The following is a 21,563-nucleotide window of genomic DNA, read 5'->3' as shown; positions in this document are numbered from 1 at the left end:
TCCTACGGAGGCCGCCGAGGTCTTCAAGCGCTGTGCAGTGTGCCGGGTCGTGGACGGTGCGCTGTTAGGCTCAAACTTAGTTGAAAAGAGGAAGTGCGAGTGATGCAGAGATTATGCGGTGGAAGTAATTGCTTTGATGTTCAAGTTATGTATACACAGTAACATAAAAGCAAATCAATAGTAAAACAGGCAAAAAAAACGTGGCCATAATTTCAATTTGCTATCTTTATAATAAAAATAAATGTCTGTTCTCTATAGACTTCCCAACGCCTCAACCGTTTGACCCTAAATTAGTCATGCAGATACATTGGGTGCCCAGGAAGGTTAGAGTTAAGGCCCTGTCCTTGCCAGATGTACAGGAGGGGAGAGGGATGGGAAAGACCGCCCCATAGAGATGAATGGGAGAATCTCCACACAAGCACACAGGTGACATAATTACTGCTACATGTTTCCCTAGCAGTAATGGGAGTTGGGAAAGTATACTGAAGCCTCATGGTGCTTACACGGAGCGATTATCGTTTGAATTTTTGCGATAACGATCGCATTTGATCGACAATCGGCTTGTATAAACACTGCCAACGATCAAACGATGAGCGAGAAATCTTGGTCTTTCAACATGTTCTCAAATCATCATTGGTCGTTCACTGAAAATTTGCAGATCGCTTCGTGTAAACAATCTTTCACAGGTTCACCCTATGTGTAAGATGGGCTTAAGCGATCTTTAAATGATCACAATAATGATTTTTTCAAACGATTTATCTCTTCGTCTAAACGCTGATCATTATAAAAACAAAATCATTGCCTCAAAAATCATTAAACGATCGATTGTCGCTCCGTCTAAGGGCCCTTTTACTCGGAAAGATTATCTGACAGATTATCTGCCAAAGATTTGAAGCCAAAGCCAGGAATGGACTATAAACAGATAGCAGGTAATAAAGGAAAGCCTGAGATTTCTCCTCTTTTCAAATCCATTCCTGGTTTTGGCTTCAAATCTTTGTCAGATTATCTTTCAGTGTAAAGGGAGGTGGAATCTGATTGGTTTCTAGGGGCGGCTGCCCTAAAACAGATCCATAGAAATAAATGGTAGACCCCCCATCCCAACTATACACTATAGGTATACAGCTCACCCCCAACTATACAATAAAGGTATACCGGACCCCCCAACTTTACAGTACAAGTATACAGGATGCCCCCCCCCACACATACTATACAATAGAGGTATAAAGGACCCCCTGAACTATAGACTACAGGTATACACAACCCCCCTAACTATAGAGTACTGGTATACAGGACCCCCAAACCATACACTACAAATATACAGGACCCCCTAGCTTTACATTACAGGTATGACACCGCCTACTATACACTACCGCACAGGGTGCATCACCCATTGACCAAAAGGGGGTGCATGGCCATCCCGCGAATGGGTGCATGGTCATCCCGCGAATCCAGGACACTTTTCCTGGGGGAGCGCCCCATTCACTTGTAGTATGTGTGCACCAGCAGCTGGGTCTTCCGACACAGGCAGCGTCTGGGACGCAATGTCTCTGCTGGAGGATAGGACAAGAGAATTATCGCTCCGTCTAAAAGGACCATTAGCAATCAATATAATTACTACTTTGATTTTCAAAGGGAGGTGGAATCTGATTGGTTGCTAGGGGCGGCTGCCCTAAAACAGATCCATAGAAATAAATGGTAGACCCCCCCACCCAAACTATACACTATAGGTATACAGCCCACCCCCAACTATACAATAAAGGTATACCGGAGCCCCCAACTTTACAGTACAAGTATACAGGATGCCCCCCCACACACACACTATACAATAGAGGTATACAGGACCCCCTGAACTATAAACTACAAGTATACAGAATCCCCCTAACTATAGAGTACTGGTATACAGGACCCCCAAATTATACACTACAAATATACAGGACCCCTAACTCTACACTACAGGTATGACCCCGCCTGCTATACACTACTGCACTGGGTGCATCACCCATTGACCAAAAGGGGGTGCATGGCCATCCCGCGAATCCAGGACACTTTTCCGGGGGAGCGCCCCATTCACTTATAGTATGTGTGCACCAGCAGCTGGGACTTCCGACACAGGCAGCGTTTGGGACACAATGTCTCTGCTAGGAGAGACATTGCTACAGTGAAGCATTGGTAAGATGAGGTTTTGTTTTTTTTCTGGTGTGCAATAGGGGCATTACTATAGGGAGAGCACATGGGAGGGATGCATTATTATGGGCAGAGCACATAGGGGAGGCATTACTATGGGGAGAGCACATGGAAGGAAGCATTCTATGGAGTGAGCACATGGGGGGCATTACTATGGAGAGAGCACATGGGGGAGGCATTACTATGGGGAGAGCACATGGGAGGAGGCATTACTATGGGTAGAGCACATTGGGAGGCATTACTATGGGAAGAGCACATGGGGGAGGCATCACTATGGGGAGAACACATGGGGGAGGCATTACTATGGGGAGAGCCCATAGGGGAGGCATTACTATGGGGAGAGCACATGGGGGGAGGCATCACTATGGGGAGAGCACATGATAGGGAGGCACTACTATGGGCAGAACACATGGGAGGCAGTACTATGGGGAGAGCACATGGGAGGAGGCATTACTATGGGGAGAGAACATCAGGGGAGGCATTACTATCGGAAGAGCACATGGGGGAGGCATTACTATGGGGAGAGCACAACTACTATATGTGTTGGAGCAAGTAGCCAAAATGTTTCTCAGATTCTGGAGTGAGGATTCATGGCCCAGGTAGAATGGAAAGAAAAAGAAAAAGTGAACAACTCTGATCAGAGGAGATGATGTAACTGGATGTAACTGCTCTCTTTTATAGGGTCTGTAGTGATAGTGGTCATGGTGTGGCAGTATTATGTAGTGGTATCATTGGTAATGTCTTTCTGTTTTGTTCATTAGCAGTATGGAAGCAATATGGATGTACTGGGGCCAGGCCTGTATTTAGAGTAGATGGGGCAGGAGGAGCAGATGGGGTGAAAGGGGCAGGGGGAGCAGCTGGGGGGCAGGGGGAGCAACTGGGGCAGAGAGATCAGCTGGGGGGGCAGAGGGAGAAGATTCGGGGGCAGGGGGTGTAGATGGGCAGGGGGAGCAGCTGTGGTGAAAGGCAGGGGGACAGCTAGGATGGCAGGAAGAAGATAGGGGGCAGCTGGGGTGACAGGGGCTGGGGGGAAGGGGAGAAGCTGTGGGGGGGGGGGTAGGGGGAGTAGCTGGGGGGGCAGGGAGAAACTTGGAGATGCAGGGGGAGAGACTGGGGGGAAGAGTAAGCAGCCAGGGGACAGAGGCAGGCTGTACAGGTCCCCCCCCCCAATGCAGCTTCGTGTCCGGGGTGCAGCTGCTTCGGGCACAGACAGCCTGTAATACAGGCCGGAAGCCCACAGCTGCAGCCCCGCGGTCCCGGACTTCTCTCCTGCTCGGCGGCACATGTGATGTCATCGTGCTAAGCAGGAGAGAAGTCCGGGACCGTGGGGCTGCAGCTGTGAGCTTCCGGCCTGTAGTACAGGCTATCTGTGTCCGAAGCAGCTGCACCTCGCACCACTGGTGTCTAGTGGCAAATACGGCCCTGACTGAGGCATTTAGAGTGTGTGGAGACTTAGAGTGTGTCTGTAAAGGGGTTAATGTGGGCAGTAAAAATTACTAGTACTGCACTACTAGTATATGAGCGTACTCCCTGTATTCATTCTGGCCTCATATCCTGTTGATTCTGAGATTCTGATTGCTCTGTGTTGTGGATAGGTCTGTGGGGTGGAGGGGTGCCAAAAGCAAATTTCACACAGGGATGGGATGGGGATGGGTCTGCCTACAGTAGAGGGGATGTGAGTTACTACAGTGTGTCCTATGGGGAGATGGGGGCTGCTGTAGTGGAATTAACAAAGAAAGGGGGATTACTACAGTGGTATTAATTAAAGGGAGGGTACCACATTGTGTCCTATGGGGAGATGGAGGTTACCACAGTGTGTTCTATGGGGAGATGAGGGTTACTATAGTGTGTCCTATGGGGAGATGGAGATTACTACAGTGTGTCTTATGGAGTAGTAGCAGACCCACCCAGGTAGTTGGTACCGCCACTCACAGAAAGGGCAAGTAACCCAAGTATACGGTGTTGTGTGTGGGTGCAGGTGCTGACAGATTTGAGCAGAGTCCTGCACATTTAGTCAGAATTAGAACATTTTACTGAAGTAAGATTCAGGTTTAACAGTACACGTGATACAGTAGTGCAAATCCCAATGTAGTGAATATGCTCTGCTGGAACAGGTGTATAGGTAGAGAGGTAAGAAGATACTTGTACTAACGGATGCCAGTAGTGGCTGTGAAGCTCCTTATGCCGCTTTATGCCACTGAAGCCTTACTGACTTCAGTGGCATCTTTTGGACCTACTAACTGACACTTTTCACTCGGGCAGCACCAGGTACATTTTCTAGTTACTTATATTAGAATGCTGAATTTAATTCTCCTACCTAAAGTGCATGACCACCATCTAGTGGTCAAAACATAAATTACAACAATGTTATATAAACATTGATCGCTGAAATATTAATTATGCTGTAAAACATTGATTACTAAACTGCAAAAAAACAAAAACAAAAAAAAACAACCTGTAGGATATACAGATATTACAGCTGACTGAGTGTACTGGAAAATATAAAAAATATAACAGTTACTACAGGGGTTTATACCTTGCAATATCTGTCCCCTATTAAACATCCTGGTAGGTTAAAAGAGAGAGAAAATTTTATAATCCATATACACATAAAGTGTAATTTTGAATATATATATGTGTGTGTGTGTGTGGATTGATAGATAGATACTACTAGATATTGTCGCTATCTAGTAGTAGTCAAAATGTAAATGTCTATAATGTTCAAAATATAAATGACTAAAATATGAATTATTCATATTAATAGTAATTATTAAAAAAATAAATAACTTAGCAAACCTAGACTCCTTGAGAAGTTTATATGAAACACAATCAACATGCCTCATAAGGTAACATAGTACAGTACAAATAGACATGGAGTTTGGGGATTGGTTATTGCAGTGATTATATATGGGGACATTTTTAGATAATGGACAAACATTTGATGTAAATGCATTTGCATACTGCCATCTAGTATCGATTGCAGAGGCTCTTTGTTACATTTTTAGGGGTTTATGTTTTTATGGGGGGGTTAAGTGTGGGGACCTTGTTGTGTACAATACTATGTCTAATAAAACGATTTTTTTTATATGACAGTGTGGTCATTGTAGGTTTTGTGTAGTTGTGCTGTATGATCAATGGTCATATGAGTCACATACTAGTATCATGTATATACATGTACATGGCAAAATTATTCAAAACTTTATAAAAATTTCCTCAGTAGGCCCAAAATAAAATGAATAGATCCACATGATCAAAATAATTATTTCAGAAAAAAATATTCCTTAGTACTTCCTTTAGTACTTCCTTTAGTAATCACTATTTTACAACAAAATTCATTTAGGTAATGAATGTCTTTATTTTCAACATCGTAGAAATTTTTGTTTTAAACACTAGATGGTGCTTATGCACATATATATATATATATATATATATAAAAAAAATCTAATTCAGCTGAATATAGGTAATATTCTCTTTTGGTCACTAGGTGATGCTATATTCATCGGGTTTAGGCAAATTTGATTTTGTATTTATATGGATTCTGAAAGGGGTATACCAATCTAAAACCTACCTAGAACATATCCTGTGGATATGCCATAAGTGTACCCTAGATGTGGGCCCCACCTCTAAGACCGACATTTATCCTCAGATCGAGGGCTCCAGAATCAAAACAACAGAATTAAAACAACAGAATCTGGCAAATTACACAATTTACTTAACACTCATTGGGGGAGATTTATGAAAGGGTGAAAATATACATCTGGTGTAAATTGCCCACAGCAACCAATCACAGCCCTGCTTTCAGCTCTGGTAGAATAAAAGCTGAGCTGTGATTGGTTGCTGTGAGCAGTTTACACCAGGTGTATATTTACACCCTTTTATAAATCTCCCCCATTGACTTTAATGGGAACTTCTCAAATGACCTAACTCTATGAGCTATGTGTAGCTCGTGGGCTTTGCCCCTTGCACAGCTCCTATATGCAAATTGCGTAACTCGCCTGTTTTCAGTTCCAGACCACCTCCAGCAGCCTGGGGCTGAGAGCCCTCAATCTGAAGAAAGATGTGGGTCACGGCATGCCATGTTCCAGTACTCTTTAAGTGACGTGCCTTAAAGGGGGAAGTCTGGGGACTTATACTTACTATCCCCATGCCCCTGTAGTACAGCATCACTAGCTTCCTGATAGCTACCCATCTGCAATTTCTTCTGGCTTCCTGCATCACCACATCCTGGCAGGAGATACCTGCTCATCCAGTCAGTGACTGCAGTGGTTTTCTGTCTCGGTCACTGATTGGCTGAGCAGGCATTTCTGAGCCTGGACATGATGTTTCAGGACCAGGACTTGCTGGAGACTGGCGGGTTTTCCTCCACACCCTTGCCCGCCTGTGATTTTTACCCCTCCTTCAAGGCATTTGTATATTGTATGATACTTCATTGAAGAAGTACTAAATCTTTTTATCTTTGAAATTAACTGTTAATTAAATTTATATTGATTTTTGAATGACTTCTACTAATTACTAAAATCTTAAAGGACAACTCCGGCGAAAATGTTTTTTGGCTTATTTAACACACATTACAAAGTTATATAACTTTGTAATGTGGTTAAATACCCGGTCTGGCCCCCTTCCCCCACTTTCCGACCCCCGACCCCCCACCCCGTAAGTTAAAGAATGTATACATTACCTATTACGGTCGTTATGGTCCTCTTCTCTGGTGTCGGGTGACGTCAGAGCTGGGGGGTGGTCTTCTTCCTCTTCGGCGTCTTCATTGAGAGTGAATGGGAGAGAAATGGCTGCTGGTGCACATGCGCACCAGCAGCCTTTTCATTGGATGGAGCGCATCACATGGCTTCCAGCTTGCTCAGCCCTGATTGGCTGAGCTTGCTGGAAGCCATGTGATGCGCTCCAGCCAATGAAAAGGCTGCCGGTGCGCAAGCGCACTGGCAGCCTTTTCTCTCTCATGGACCCGGAAGCAAGAGACATCGCTGGAAGGCGGACGCAGGTGACGGTGAGGCGGACGGCAGGCGAATGGAGTGGCGATCGTCACCGGAGGGATGGTGAGTATGGTGTCTGTGTGTGTCTGTGTTTTTTTTTTTTTGGGAGGTCCCGCCGGAGTTGTCCTTTAAGTCTTCTAGTACTTTTCAGCTGCTGTATGTCCTGCAGGGAGGGGGGTTTTCTTTCCAGTCTGACACTCTGCTCTCTGCTGCTACCTCTGTCTGTGACAGGAACTGTTCAGAGCAGTAGCAAATCCCCATAGATTTATGAAGAATTGTCAAAACAAACAGAAAATGTTATCATTTGTTTTTATTTCTAATATAATATTCAAAATCATTGCATTTGCGCTATTTGCTATATGTACTTCGTTCTTACAGGATGGGTTTACCAATAAAAGTAAGTAGATAAAATCCTTTATATTACAACTTTATTAGTTTGTAGTTTCCTTAGATATACAGTATAAATTATGCACCAAATATACAAACTATCATATAAGAAAATGGAAGTCAAAGCAGTGTGGAATATATATAAAGCTAGTGGGCACCACTAATAATCATGGAGTGCTAAACCAATGCATATAAGTAGTACATCATCCTCTCAAAAGAAAAAAAGCATATGCACAAAAAATGGTAGCACATCACGAAAATCTTTATTATAACACTGACATAGATACAAAAGTACCACATAAATATATGAATGTACAGGAGTAGTAAACACCCCACCCCAAATACTGCTCTACATTAAAAACACTAAAATATCACCATAAGTCCTGCTGGTGTTCCAGCCAGGGCTAATCTACCACTCTGACTCTGCACTGTATGTACAATAACAAAAATCCAACATCTCTACCTAGACAGAGACCCGGTAAAACAAAATATAACCACAAATAATGGAGAATAGGAAAAGATCACCATATGCAGTCCAACAGAATGGAACACCAGCAGGACTTATGGTGACATTTTAGTGTTTTTAATGTAGAGCAGTATTTGGGGTGTTGTCTCCCTCATTTTACTACTTCTGTACATTCATTTATTTATGTGGTACTTTGTATCTATGTCAGTGTTATAATAAAGATTTTCGTGATGTGCTACCATTTTTTGTGCATATGCTTTTTTCTTTTGAGAGGAAGCAGTGTGGAATAGACATGAAACTAATATCAAATAAAGCAATATCCACCAAAGAAAGAAAATCGATCCAGCAAAACCGGTAACACTTTTCTGCACTTTATTCCAACGAAGTAAAACAGGAGAATTCACACCAATGTGCAACGCGCCTTTAGCCTCTGATGACGTGTTTTGGACGCAGGCGCCCTTGTTCACAGATTACATACAGTGGTAACTACTGCAGATGAGTTGCATACAGTGTATTCATAATTTTAACATACAGTACATAAGACACATAGGCTCAGATTTACTAACCGCCAAACTGATAATTTCTATGGGTAAGTTCGGACCTTTCCAAGTATATTTATCATGTGTTTCTGTCTGTTTCTATTAGATCCTGCACATACACCATAGCTATTCAGGTCAGAAACTAGGTATTTTTAAATCTGTGTTGATGCAGTTACTATGGGTTTTCCTATAAATTGTGCACACATGGTTTATGCTTAGCTGACAGACTTTCAAATGGTCACTTTTTAACAATGGGGATGTGACTAACACTACCTCACAGACCTTGCTCAAAATTTATCATTAGGCGCACAGGCTGAGAAATCTGCGCATTATTTGTGTGCCTGTGCAATTTTTTCTGAGCAGCTTCTTTGGCTAAAAAAATAGATATAAAACTATGCCAGGGGCTGACTGCAGTACTGCTGCACAAAAAAAGCATATGCACAAAAAATGGTAGCACATCACGAAAATCTTTATTATAACACTGACATAGATACAAAAGTACCACATAAATATATGAATGTACAGGAGTAGTAAACACCCCACCCCAAATACTGCTCTACATTAAAAACACTAAAATATCACCATAAGTCCTGCTGGTGTTCCAGCCAGGGCTAATCTACCACTCTGACTCTGCACTGTATGTACAATAACAAAAATCCAACATCTCTACCTAGACAGAGACCCGGTAAAACAAAATATAACCACAAATAATGGAGAATAGGAAAAGATCACCATATGCAGTCCAACAGAATGGAACACCAGCAGGACTTATGGTGACATTTTAGTGTTTTTAATGTAGAGCAGTATTTGGGGTGTTGTCTCCCTCATTTTACTACTTCTGTACATTCATTTATTTATGTGGTACTTTGTATCTATGTCAGTGTTATAATAAAGATTTTCGTGATGTGCTACCATTTTTTGTGCATATGCTTTTTTCTTTTGAGAGGAAGCAGTGTGGAATAGACATGAAACTAATATCAAATAAAGCAATATCCACCAAAGAAAGAAAATCGATCCAGCAAAACCGGTAACACTTTTCTGCACTTTATTCCAACGAAGTAAAACAGGAGAATTCACACCAATGTGCAACGCGCCTTTAGCCTCTGATGACGTGTTTTGGACGCAGGCGCCCTTGTTCACAGATTACATACAGTGGTAACTACTGCAGATGAGTTGCATACAGTGTATTCATAATTTTAACATACAGTACATAAGACACATAGGCTCAGATTTACTAACCGCCAAACTGATAATTTCTATGGGTAAGTTCGGACCTTTCCAAGTATATTTATCATGTGTTTCTGTCTGTTTCTATTAGATCCTGCACATACACCATAGCTATTCAGGTCAGAAACTAGGTATTTTTAAATCTGTGTTGATGCAGTTACTATGGGTTTTCCTATAAATTGTGCACACATGGTTTATGCTTAGCTGACAGACTTTCAAATGGTCACTTTTTAACAATGGGGATGTGACTAACACTACCTCACAGACCTTGCTCAAAATTTATCATTAGGCGCACAGGCTGAGAAATCTGCGCATTATTTGTGTGCCTGTGCAATTTTTTCTGAGCAGCTTCTTTGGCTAAAAAAATAGATATAAAACTATGCCAGGGGCTGACTGCAGTACTGCTGCACAATTTTTTCTGCAAAAGAGAAAAAAAAATTGCAAATGATAACTCTGGATAAAAAAAGTTGCTAACTTAAACAATGTCCCCTTCATGTGAAAAATTTAAAAAAAGCTGCAGTCTGCTCAAAAATAGCACAAACTGCTTCATAAATGATGCATAAAGTTACAAAATATGCCAGAATAATAGCACAAAAAGGCTAAACATGCCCTAAGGAGCAAGCAGCAGATCTGGCTAGATGGGGAACCGTAAACCAAAACCATAAATAAACTTGGGCCATAGTGGGGATGATGATGAACTTAAAGAATGTGTACAGTTTAGCTACAATGAATCTATCAAGTAACTTTGCAACAGTCCTGAGGATGAAGTACATCATGACTTTAAACAAGTATGTTTCTCCTTTACTATTGGTCCTTCACTCCTAATGTATATTAGTAAAAGAAAAAGGTAAAATGGAGAGCAATAACGTGCAACACACGGTTTTTAGTCAAAGAGAAACATAACTCTATGTTGGAGCTGTAGACATAATGTAGACGTGTGTGTGTGTGTGTGTGTGTGTGTAAAGTCTACATATCTAGCATTACAATACATTGTGGTCATCAAAAATTTAACCCACTGGTCCAGATCTATGAAATTAGACTTTTTTTTTTCATAGACAAGCATCAACCAATGACAGCTTAGCTCCATTTGGACTGTGATTGGTTTCTATCTGTCTGAAAGAAAGATGTATCTCAGAGAGATTGATAAATCTGGGCTATTATGTGAGACAAACAAGCTTAAGCTTGAGACATGCACTTTTTTATAAAGTATCCAACCAGCTTCTGGGGTCTTTGTTGATACTCCACCAAGACATCATGAGGACTGTTTATCTGGTCTCCTTCCAAGCGATTCAAAAGTGTGACACAAACCACCGCAGCTGAAATGACATTGCTCACTTTTAGCTTACTTTTTAAAATCAATCATATTGTTCATTACAGTCACTAAAAATGTTCCAGGAGTGCTATTAACTGTCCAGATTGAAAACATTTATTTTAAAAAATATATTTATTTTTTAAATTTTATTTCAATCTGACCAGTTAATAGCACTCTGACTTGTTTAATATGCTAATAATTAGTATTTAAGGGGGGGGGGGGGGGGGTGTCAAAGAAAACTAGGTCTATACTGATTCATTCTTGAATTGAGGGCGCTTTATAAATAAATAATACATAAATTATGTTAAATGAAACATATGTTCAACATACAAGCATTTTTTTTTAATCTACCATTTCATTTGAGAGCTAGGGACTCACTATCCCCCATGTGCCTGCTTTGTTTTGAAAACCCATTGCCATAGTAGTTCTGCTAGGGATCCACAAGGCTGGATCACTGATTCTCAGTTTAGTCTCAGTCAACGGATCTGTCCTGTTAGTACTGGCAGTTGGTTTTCCCTTCATATGCAAGCAATGGGGATCGTGGGTAAGTGTCTACACTGTTGTATGACAACATCAGGGTCACAGTTCATAGAGGAAACCAGGAAGTAACTATAGATGCATAAGGAAAAAAAAAGAAAAATAGGTTATTGGATAGGGAACAGCTGAATCCTACATGCTGAGAATGTGTAGGCATTCTTTTAGCCTAGAAGAGGCATAGCTATAGTGTAGGGTCCATCCCTTTTTGAGGTCACCTTATCATGTTGGGACGATACACACTATTTGATCATTTGAATGGTATGCTAAGAACCTTAATAGTTCAATAGCAGTATTGCAATTTAAAAATATCTATATTATGCATATAGCCTAGCAATTGCAGTGCACTGTTGCACTCTTTTTGTGTTTGTATATCAATTCTGCACACTGTTGTATGTGAGAATGTTTCACTTACCTCGCAGACCACTTAAATTGCACATCGCTGCAAACACTGATGACTCCATCTCAATGTTTCTTATCCCAGCCTCGAAAGCTGCCTGCAAGTACTGCATTTTCTCCTCTTCTGTATAGGAACAGATCGCTCCATCAAGGCGTGCTTGACCTTTTAATAAGAAGCTTAGCTAGTCATTTAATTAAGAGTAACCTCAAGTACCAGCTTCAGCCCCGTCTCCTACAGAAAATTTTTATGTAATGATGGGAGATGCAGCCTAGACTCTGGGGGTCCAGTCAGGGCCGGCTCCAGGCTTTTGTGTGCCCCTGGGCAACAGAGCCTCAGCGGGCCCCTTTGTATAGCAAATCATGTGGCCTCATTGTTAAGACTGGACTACTTCAGAAAGAAGCTTATTACTTTTTCATATACTGACTAGAAGATGCTGGGAAAGCTAAGTGACCTCCATCATACTGACTACTATACTACTAGACTACTATACTATACAGCCAATTAATCTGCAATGTGGATTAATACTTACTGGGGTATAAACCTCATGATCACATTGATTACATATAATTCATGGACTCCAGATTTAACAATACTCAGCTCATCCATATAAAGTGCAAGAGGTAAATATAACTATGAGGGTCAGTGTAGTATTACTTGCCTCATCACAGGCTGCATTGCCTCTGCCAATCATACCAAAGCATCACACTGACCACAGAAGAGCAAAGAGTCATGCCTCCCCATAATAATGTTGACTCACCCTCCAACACAGTTGTTGGAGTTGTTGATCTTTCTTAAACCATAACTGTCATTTCAGGGTCATTATTTTGAAAACATTAAATATCAAGAGTTCAAGCGATTTTAAGAAACTCTGTAATAGGTTTTATAAACCAAAAGAGTTTCCTTCTGGACTGAAAAAGCAATCTCCCAGCCTCCCCCTCCCTTCAGAAGCAGCAGGATTTCTGTCTCCATTATGTGGCTATGGGGAGGGGAGGGGCTGTTAGGAGTGACTGAGCACGGAGCAGTCCTGCAAAGCACACCACCCTGCAATCTTCTCTCAGTAAGTTCATAGATAAGCACTGACCTTTCTGACCCCAGAATCCTGCGGTTTAGGTGCCCAGACAGCCTACAAACAGCTGACCTTCATGTCACCTCTTCCTGCTCCCTCATCTCCCTCGGCCCCTCCCCCCTTCATAGGCTTACAATGGAGAGAGCAGAGCCCGTCTTCACTGGCTTCTCTGTAATGAAGACGTGTTTGCCTGATAATGCACAGATAAGAAGTCAGGGGGGGAGGCTGGGAGATTGCTTCTTGAGTACAGAAGGAGGCTTTTTTGGCTGATAAAACCTATTACAGAGTTTCTTAAAATCCCTTATACTACTGATTTCTGCAATAAAAAAAAATATGACAGTTACGCTTTAAGGAGTGGTGAAGTTGGGGGGAGACAGGAGAGGCTTATATATAGCAAGCCTTTCATGTTTGGCCGACTGTTGTGTGCATCAGCTTCTTACTTACATAGCGCTCGGTAATCCTCCACCTGCGGGAAGTGCCAGGGATGGGGCTTGTCACGATGGGACGGGGCTTACCGGGACATACTCGGTGCATTAATTTTTCAGGGGGTGAGGTGGGGTGGGAGGGGAGCAGCCAGTATCACTCCAGGGGTGTCCAGTTGCCATGCATCCCAGGGGAAGCAAGTGTCGGGCCCCTTGAGGTGCTGTGGGCCCCGACACTTGCCCAAGTAAGCCGGGTGCTGACGGCGGCCCTGGGTCCAGTTGTCTAAACAACCACAGAATAGAATCCTTTTTTAAATAAACCGCCATTACATTACCAAACAGGAAGCAGTTTTTCTCTGGCCTTAACATTTTTCAATAAATGGGAAAGTAGCAATAAGCCTAAGGGTAAATTATAATGGTAAGCACATGACAAACTGCCTTGTTTGGAGGATAGTCAAAATCCCTCTAATTTTGAGATGAGCAAGAGGGTAGAACACAGCTTATTAAGTGTTTAGGCACAACCTTTGTCTTAGGACCCGTTCACACTACGGATTAAGCGCAGAGATTTCACCAGGAACCTCCGTCCGCGGACTCTGCACCGAATCCCTCCTGCTGTGTCTTTGAATGGGAGGGCTCACGCGCCTCCGCTCAAAGAATTGACATGTCAATTCTTTGAGCGGAGGCATGCAAGCTTTCCCACTCAAAGACATAACAGGAGGGAAACTCCACGCCGAATCCGTAGTGGGAATAGGCCCTTATTGTAGACAGAACAGTGGGGCAAGGTATACAGTTCGTGTGAATGTACACTTATAGTCTGAAAAATACAGTACTGTATATTGTACTAATTTCTTAAATTAGTTATAACTAAAACAGAATTATTACACATACCTTCATAGAAATCCAAAGTGCACATAGTACTTCCAATGACTGTATTAAACTCATTCATTTCTTGACTGCATCGAGCCAGCTCCAGTGCTAATTCACTGTCCAGTTCTGTACTGCGGACTACTGACTTTCCAAGGACTATCTGCTCAAACTCAGGCTTAAAGCAAGGATTAACAGACTGGCTTGTAATTACTACAGATCCTGGATCAATGCCTAAAGAAAAAACAAAAGGTTTTACACAGGATGGAGAAAGTATGATTTTAATATTTGATGGTCAAAGATTTGTTCAAAAATTGTTGATGGCCGTTGTTTTTTTTTCTTTTTTTGGATGGAAGTAATTTCACGCCCAGTTAACGGCTACTACTTCACAACAATGGCCATCATCAGTTGTTTTGAAATAACGAACATTATCTGAGTGCAAAAAGACAACTGTCCAAAAAGGGGCAGTCAAGTGACAAAAAAAAAAAAGAAAAAGAAAATATCTTGCTAAAAAGTCACTGACAGTTTTAGACCACCCAGACTGCTTCCCCAGCTGGGAAAGGCATTTTCCCCTGAGACGTGACATTATCACAATTTGGGGGAAAATTACTTCCAGCAGGGGTCCCGCAGCTGCTCCATTCACTCACTGCCGCCACGAGGAGAGGTAAATTGTTACTTGAAATTAATTTCCTCCCTCCCCCTGAAGGCTACTGGCTTTTAGAAAACAGACTTTTCCTTTAAATCCATAATTCTGTTCAAACTCCTCACCCTTACCAATAAAGCTATCCACAATTCTGCCCCCCATACATCTCCTCCATCATCTCCACCTACCATCTTACCCGTGCTCTACAATCTGCTAATGATCTTCCATCTTTCATAACCAGAATCTCTCACTTCCGCCTTCAAGACTTCTCTCATGCTGCACCAGTTCTCTGAAAAAAACCTCAGACTCAATTCCAACACTCATAGTTTCACTAACATTCCCTAAACTTGTCTCTCCCTCAGCTATCTCTTCGCCTTCTACTGTATATCTCCTTTGGTGCCGTGTACTTTCTACCTGTACTCAGACAATGGCGTCTGACTGGCTTTGCAAATCTATGTACAATGGCTGGACCATCGGCAAATAAAGCACTTGTTGCCTCTCGTATCACCCCCCAGTCGTCCTAGTCTGTAAGCTCCTGCAAGCAGGTCTCTCACTTCCTTTTTATCTTTTTTTATTTTAATTATTTGATTTGTAAATGTAACCTTTGTATTGTGTCTTAAAAAAAAAGTGATGCGGAATCTGTTGGCGCTTTACAAATAAATATTATTAATATTGTATAAGCAATATTTATGTTCTCACTAGATATACTGTATGTTGCTTTAACATTATTACTTACCCCACTTATCACAATCATCGTTCACCCATAGTAAATATTTACAAGTAAAAATTAATTTACCTATTCCTCCTGATGTACCAATACGGATAACAGTGACATCAGTACATTTGGAATGATACAGTAGTTTGATCAGTTCATGAAGCATTATGGAAATAGATGGAATACCCATGCCATGCTAAAAAAAAATGAAAAACAAAGTTAAAACAAAGTTTGCTTAACCCATAGATGTATAAATACCAGAAATTAACCTGATTTTAGCATAAGAAAAGCCATGTTAGGTCACATAACTTTTGTTTTTATCCATATCATTGGACAGCCGTCACTTTGTGGCTAAAATATGGTCGCAAAACAACATTGTGTGAACCTAGCCTTAAATTCCAAGTCTTTGGTACTTCCAGTCTGATACTTTCTGCATGGAGAGGTAAGAAAAAAACTTTTTAATTTTCTATATATAGCAAGGGTTGCTCAGACATGCTACACAATAGTTGACCCGTGTAAGCAAGCCGATCTAGCAGATTATTAGCTTATCCTGAATTTCAGGCTGGGTAATACGGCTCTTAGGGGTCATTCACACGTCCGCAATATATGGTCCGTGCACGGACTGTAAAGTTCACATAACATTATAACAGCGCATAACAAAAATTGGTGCATACACTTAATGTTGCCACAGGCCCTCTATTTATCTAAAAGAGGCTGAAAAAGTTTTTCGGAAAAGATTTCGGAGGTAGAAATAGAAGAATACTTGAGGAGAGAGAAAGAATACTTGTGCCTGTGTTTTGACTCTTTGGTCTTTGCACCACCTATTGCCCACCAGTGTTGATGACCCATCCTATAGGGTGACACAAGCCCCAGACCTTGTTACCTGGGGCGAGCGGAATGCTGAGGGTTCCATGCTTACACCCACGCTGCGAGATAGAGTTCATAGGCTTCTAGCAACTATGCTCTATCCGGATCAGTTCCTTTACTTTCTATATGGATTAACTTGAGAAGAAACTGTAGGATGCGTCCTGCCTCTACAGAGTCTAGCGACAAAAGACCCTACACTTCCTCTACCCATGTGACTTCCTATCTACAGCCCCTGTAAGTGTAAGTGGGTGAGGAGTGCATTAGTGAGAAGTAAAAAGAAATGATAGGCTAGAAGAAGAGAGTACTCTCATTGGCCTACAGATCCATGTGACATACAAATAAACAATAACCCCTTCAGTTCTACAGCTGTGCAATAACTGAATACACACACTTGCAATAGCGACATCTTGTGGCGAAACTCTGGTACTACTACATAATCACTTACACTGAAAAAGTACAGGCTTTTACGAAGGGTGTAACTAATAGCAACACCCGCGATGGGACACCACGTGTGTGTGTGTGTGTGGGGGGGGGGGGGTATCCCCACTGGAGTGGTATGCAACTAAAATTTCCTATACAGTGGACCAATGGCCAAAGCAATGTACTGTACAGTATAACTTGTTTTTGTGGCTTCTGGTTGCAAGTGTATGTTGGGAAATATTACAGTGTGAACATAATAGCAGAGTGTGAACAGTGGTTTCAAACCCCCTATATGCCTATGGATTGCTTGAGAAAGCCCTTGCACAGGTTGTCATGATGATTAGCCTAAAGAAATAACTTACACTGATTGCTAATACTGGTCCCACTTTGTACATGGCATACCGGTCAGTTCCTGCACATATATTGGCAATGTCGTCTTTAGGGTCTCCCAATTTCAATTCTCCAGCAATGTACTGAGCGAATGCCTTCATCCTCCATGGGCTTCCTCCAACACATACAAACTGAAAATAAAAATGGTAAAGGATACTTAATATGATACCATCACCCAAAAATTGCCAACAGAGCTGACAGTACCTGCATTCAGACCACACCTTTATTGACTACTTTATTTATGGCTTTTATTCATGCCATGAATAAAAGCCTATAGGTTTGTGGGCCTTAGAACTGCTATGTCTCACAGTGCTGTATGCCTGCCCTTTTGCATAATCAGGGCCCAGCACTGCACAAACAGTGAAGTCAGGTGTACCTATGCTAGGGCCCAAGGAATGATAGGCCTCTTCTCCTTGCACTATACATGGATCAAATAAAATAAAATGGGGTCCTGGATTGAAATCCCACCAAGGACAACATCTGCAAAGAGTTTGTATGTTTAGGTAGGATATTTTTTTAGCAAATGAACTTGTAGCTACTTGTACTAGTACTACACTCACACACAAAATATTTATATTATTCGTTTTGTAACATTTAGACTAGAGCATGCATGGTTTTACATTTTTTTTTTATATAAAAGCAGATGGGGTAAAAAGCATACCCACATACCCAAAGAATATTCTAAAAGAGAAAAAAAAAATCTAAAAACACCACAAATCAGACCAGAAGAAATGCACATACATATAACCAGGCTGCACATAAAAAATAAACTTTTATTCCATTACAATCCTTATAACAAACAATACATTGGCAGAAATAAAAACAAGTCAAACATATACATGCCTACATTAAAAACAATTAAAAAGCAAAAGGCTACATTGATCTTACTAAGTGCCTTATACAAGACTGACACCTACTGGTCATTTTTAGAATTGCTTAAATATTATACTGCTTATTTTTTTTTCTGGTTATACTTGCTAATTAAAAAGGAAATTATTGACTTTGTCAAACATATGAGAATTGTTATCAAATTGTGCTTTATGATATGCTAGCCAGCATGTGTTGTGCGTATTTAATGGTTCCACGGTTGCCTTTTATATATAATTGGAGGCCATGGTGAGTAGGTTGAATCTCATATTGTGGAATGTGCGGGGCCTTGGGGAAGCAGACAAGTGATACTCTTGTTTGATAAGCTGCGCCTATACCATCCCGCACACTTATAAGCACAGAATGGAGTCTACACGTCCAACCCTCTGTCTCACACCCTTGGGCAAATCAATGAGAAAATTATCTCTGGTTTTTATTTGGCAAATTAAGCATCTGGATGAGCACCACTATTTTTGCTATTCTTTCACTCATCACTCGATATCTCAAATAGATCTGGCGATTTCTACTGTTTCTATGTTAAGTTATATAACGCATGCGGACTTAGAACCCTCCCCTTTCAGACCACTTGCCTCTGCATCTGCAGATTAATCATCCTGACTTGGAATATTGTTGGGAGAGGTTGTGGCAATTAAATCTGCACTGGCTGACAGTCTTAGAACCTTAAATGATTCAGGCTGCTGTTGAGGAATATTTTTGGCTTAGTGAGGGCTCTGCATCTCTTCAGGTGGTATGGGATGCCATGGAGGCCATGGATGTGGAGAGTGGGGGAATGCTTCCGTGTCACATGCGGCACCGGGGGATGAATTATCCAGATTACTTTACTCTGTATTGATGACAGAGGGAGTAGGTCACATGGATAAGCTCTCAGATCTCTGCAGACTACTGCCAGTATGTGTAGTGTACCTTAATTGGGAAGTCCAGTAGGGGCACTCTATATAATAGAAAGGCAGTTTATATATAAAGTCAATGGCAGCATTGAAGTATGTAACTGAGAAGGACAATGGCGGATTATAATGTGGGCGGTTTGGGCGGCCGCCCGGGGCCCAAGGCTCCGGGGGGGCCCGCGCCGCCCACATTAAGATCTTGCATAGCAGCGCCAGCAGCACATCACTTTCGGGGCCCAATGGGCCCCCGAGTGATGTTCTGCTGTGGCGCGCTGTCGTCGGAGTCCGCCGCGGCACCGCCCCCTCTCTCCTTGCCGTCTTTGCGGTGCCCGTACTTCTCTCCTGGCGGCGTGATGACGTCACATCCTGCGCGCCGCCAAGCAGAGAAGTTCGGGCACCGCGGGGCTGCACTGTGAGCTTCCGGCCTGCTCTCTCTGCCGGAAGCTCACCCTGGCTCCCTGCCGCCCGAATATACCCCCTGCCACCCGGCTGTACCCCGTGCCCCTTAGCTGCTCTCCATGCCGCCCCATCTTCTCCCCCTGCTGCTACCCCCATCATCTTCTCCCCCTGCTGCTACCCCCATCATCTTCTCCCCCTGCTGCTACCCCCATCATCTTCTCCCCCTGCTGATACCCCCATCATCTTCTCCCCCTGCTGCTACCCCATCATCTTCTCTCCCTGCTGATACCCCCATCATCTTCTCCCCCTGCTGCTACCCCCATCATCTTCTCCCCCTTCTGCTACCCCCATCATCTTCTCCCCCTGCTGATACCCCCATCATCTTCTCCCCCTGCTGATACCCCCATCATCTTCTCCCCCTGCTTCTACCCCATCATCTTCTCCCCCTGCTGATACCCCCATCATCTTCTCCCTCTGCTGCTACCCCCATCATCTTCTCCCCCTGCTGCCACCCCCATCATCTTCTCCCCCTGCTGATACCCCCATCATCTTCTCCCCCTGCTGCTACCCCCATCATCTTCTCCCCCTGCTGCTACCCCCATCATCTTCTCCCCCTGCTGATACCCCCATTATCTCCCCCTGCTGCCACCCCCATCATCTTCTCCCCCTGCTGCTACCCCCATCATCTCCCCCTGCTGCCACCCCCATCATCTTCTCCCCCTGCTGCTACCCCCATCATCTTCTCCCCCTGCTGATACCCCCATCATCTCCCCCATCATATTCTCCCCCTGCTGCCACCCCCATCATCTTCTCCCCCTGCTGATACCCCCATCATCTTCTCCCCCTGCTGATACCCCCATCATCTTTTCCCCTGCTGCTACCCCCATCATCTTCTCCCCCTGCTGCTACCCCCATCATCTTCTCCCCCTGCTGCTACCCCCATCATCTTCTCCCCCTGCTGCTAACCCCATCATCTTTTCCCCCTGCTGCTAACCCCATCATCTTCTCCCCCTGCTGCCACCCCCATCATCTACTCCCCCTGCTGCCACCCCCATCATCTTCTCCCCCTGCTGCCACCCCCATCATCTTCTACTCCTGCTGCTACCCCCATCATCTTCTCCCCCTGCTGCCACCCCATCATCTTCTCCCCCTGCTGCCACCCACATCATCTTCTCCCCCTGCTGATACCCCCATTATCTCCCCCTGCTGCCACCCCCATCATCTTCTCCCCCTGCTGATACCCCCATTATCTCCCCCTGCTGCCACCCCCATCATCTTCTCCCCCTGCTGCTACCCCCATCATCTCCCCCTGCTGCCACCCCCATCATCTTCTCCCCCTGCTGCTACCCCCATCATCTTCTCCCCCTGCTGATACCCCCATCATCTTCTCCCCCTGCTGCTACCCCCATAATCTTCTCCCCCTGCTGCTACCCCCATCATCTTCTCCCCCTGCTGCCACCCCCATCATCTTCTCCCCCTGCTGCCACCCCCATCATCTTCTCCCCCTGCTGATACCCCCATCATCTTCTCCCCCTGCTGCCACCCCCATCATCTTCTCCCCCTGCTGCTACCCCCATCATCTTCTCCCCCTGCTGCTACCCCCATCATCTTCTCCCCCTGCTGCTACCCCCATCATCTTCTCCCCCTGCTGCTAACCCCATCATCTTCTCCCCCTGCTGCCACCCCCATCATCTTCTCCCCCTGCTGCCACCCCCATCATCTTCTACTCCTGCTGCTACCCCCATCATCTTCTCCCCCTGCTGCCACCCCATCATCTTCTCCCCCTGCTGCCACCCCCATCATCTTCTCCCCCTGCTGCCACCCCCATCATCTTCTCCCCCTGCTGCTACCCTTCATCATCTGCTGCCACCCCCCATCATCTTCTCCCCCTGCTGCTACCCTTCATCATCTTCTCCTCCTGCTGCCACCCCCATCATCTTCTCCCCCTGCTGCTACCCCCATCATCTT

At 43.6% G+C, this 21,563-nt stretch overlaps 1 protein-coding gene across 5 annotated transcripts in view; it reads right to left on the bottom strand.

The window, feature by feature from the left end:
• Positions 1–9,479: 9,479 nt before the first annotated feature.
• The window catches only part of UPP1 (uridine phosphorylase 1), a 61,305-nt gene continuing 49,221 nt past the window's right edge, over positions 9,480–21,563 (bottom strand). For all 5 annotated transcript variants that reach the window (XM_069958553.1, XM_069958551.1, XM_069958550.1 and 2 more), the window contains 5 exons: positions 17,397–17,555; positions 15,829–15,943; positions 14,414–14,623; positions 12,053–12,199; positions 9,480–11,107 (listed from right to left, as the gene is read on the bottom strand). In XM_069958553.1, coding sequence (XP_069814654.1) covers positions 10,968–11,107; positions 12,053–12,199; positions 14,414–14,623; positions 15,829–15,943; positions 17,397–17,555 — 771 coding nt within the window. In that variant the 3' untranslated portion in view covers positions 9,480–10,967. The remainder of the gene's footprint in view (positions 11,108–12,052; positions 12,200–14,413; positions 14,624–15,828; positions 15,944–17,396; positions 17,556–21,563) is intronic.

Source organism: Dendropsophus ebraccatus, chromosome 2, assembly GCF_027789765.1.
Source record: "Dendropsophus ebraccatus isolate aDenEbr1 chromosome 2, aDenEbr1.pat, whole genome shotgun sequence".
NCBI classification, from domain to species: Eukaryota; Metazoa; Chordata; class Amphibia; order Anura; family Hylidae; genus Dendropsophus; species Dendropsophus ebraccatus.
The sequence above is the reverse complement of the archived record's forward strand: the minus strand, read 5'-3'. Positions and strand labels throughout refer to the sequence as shown.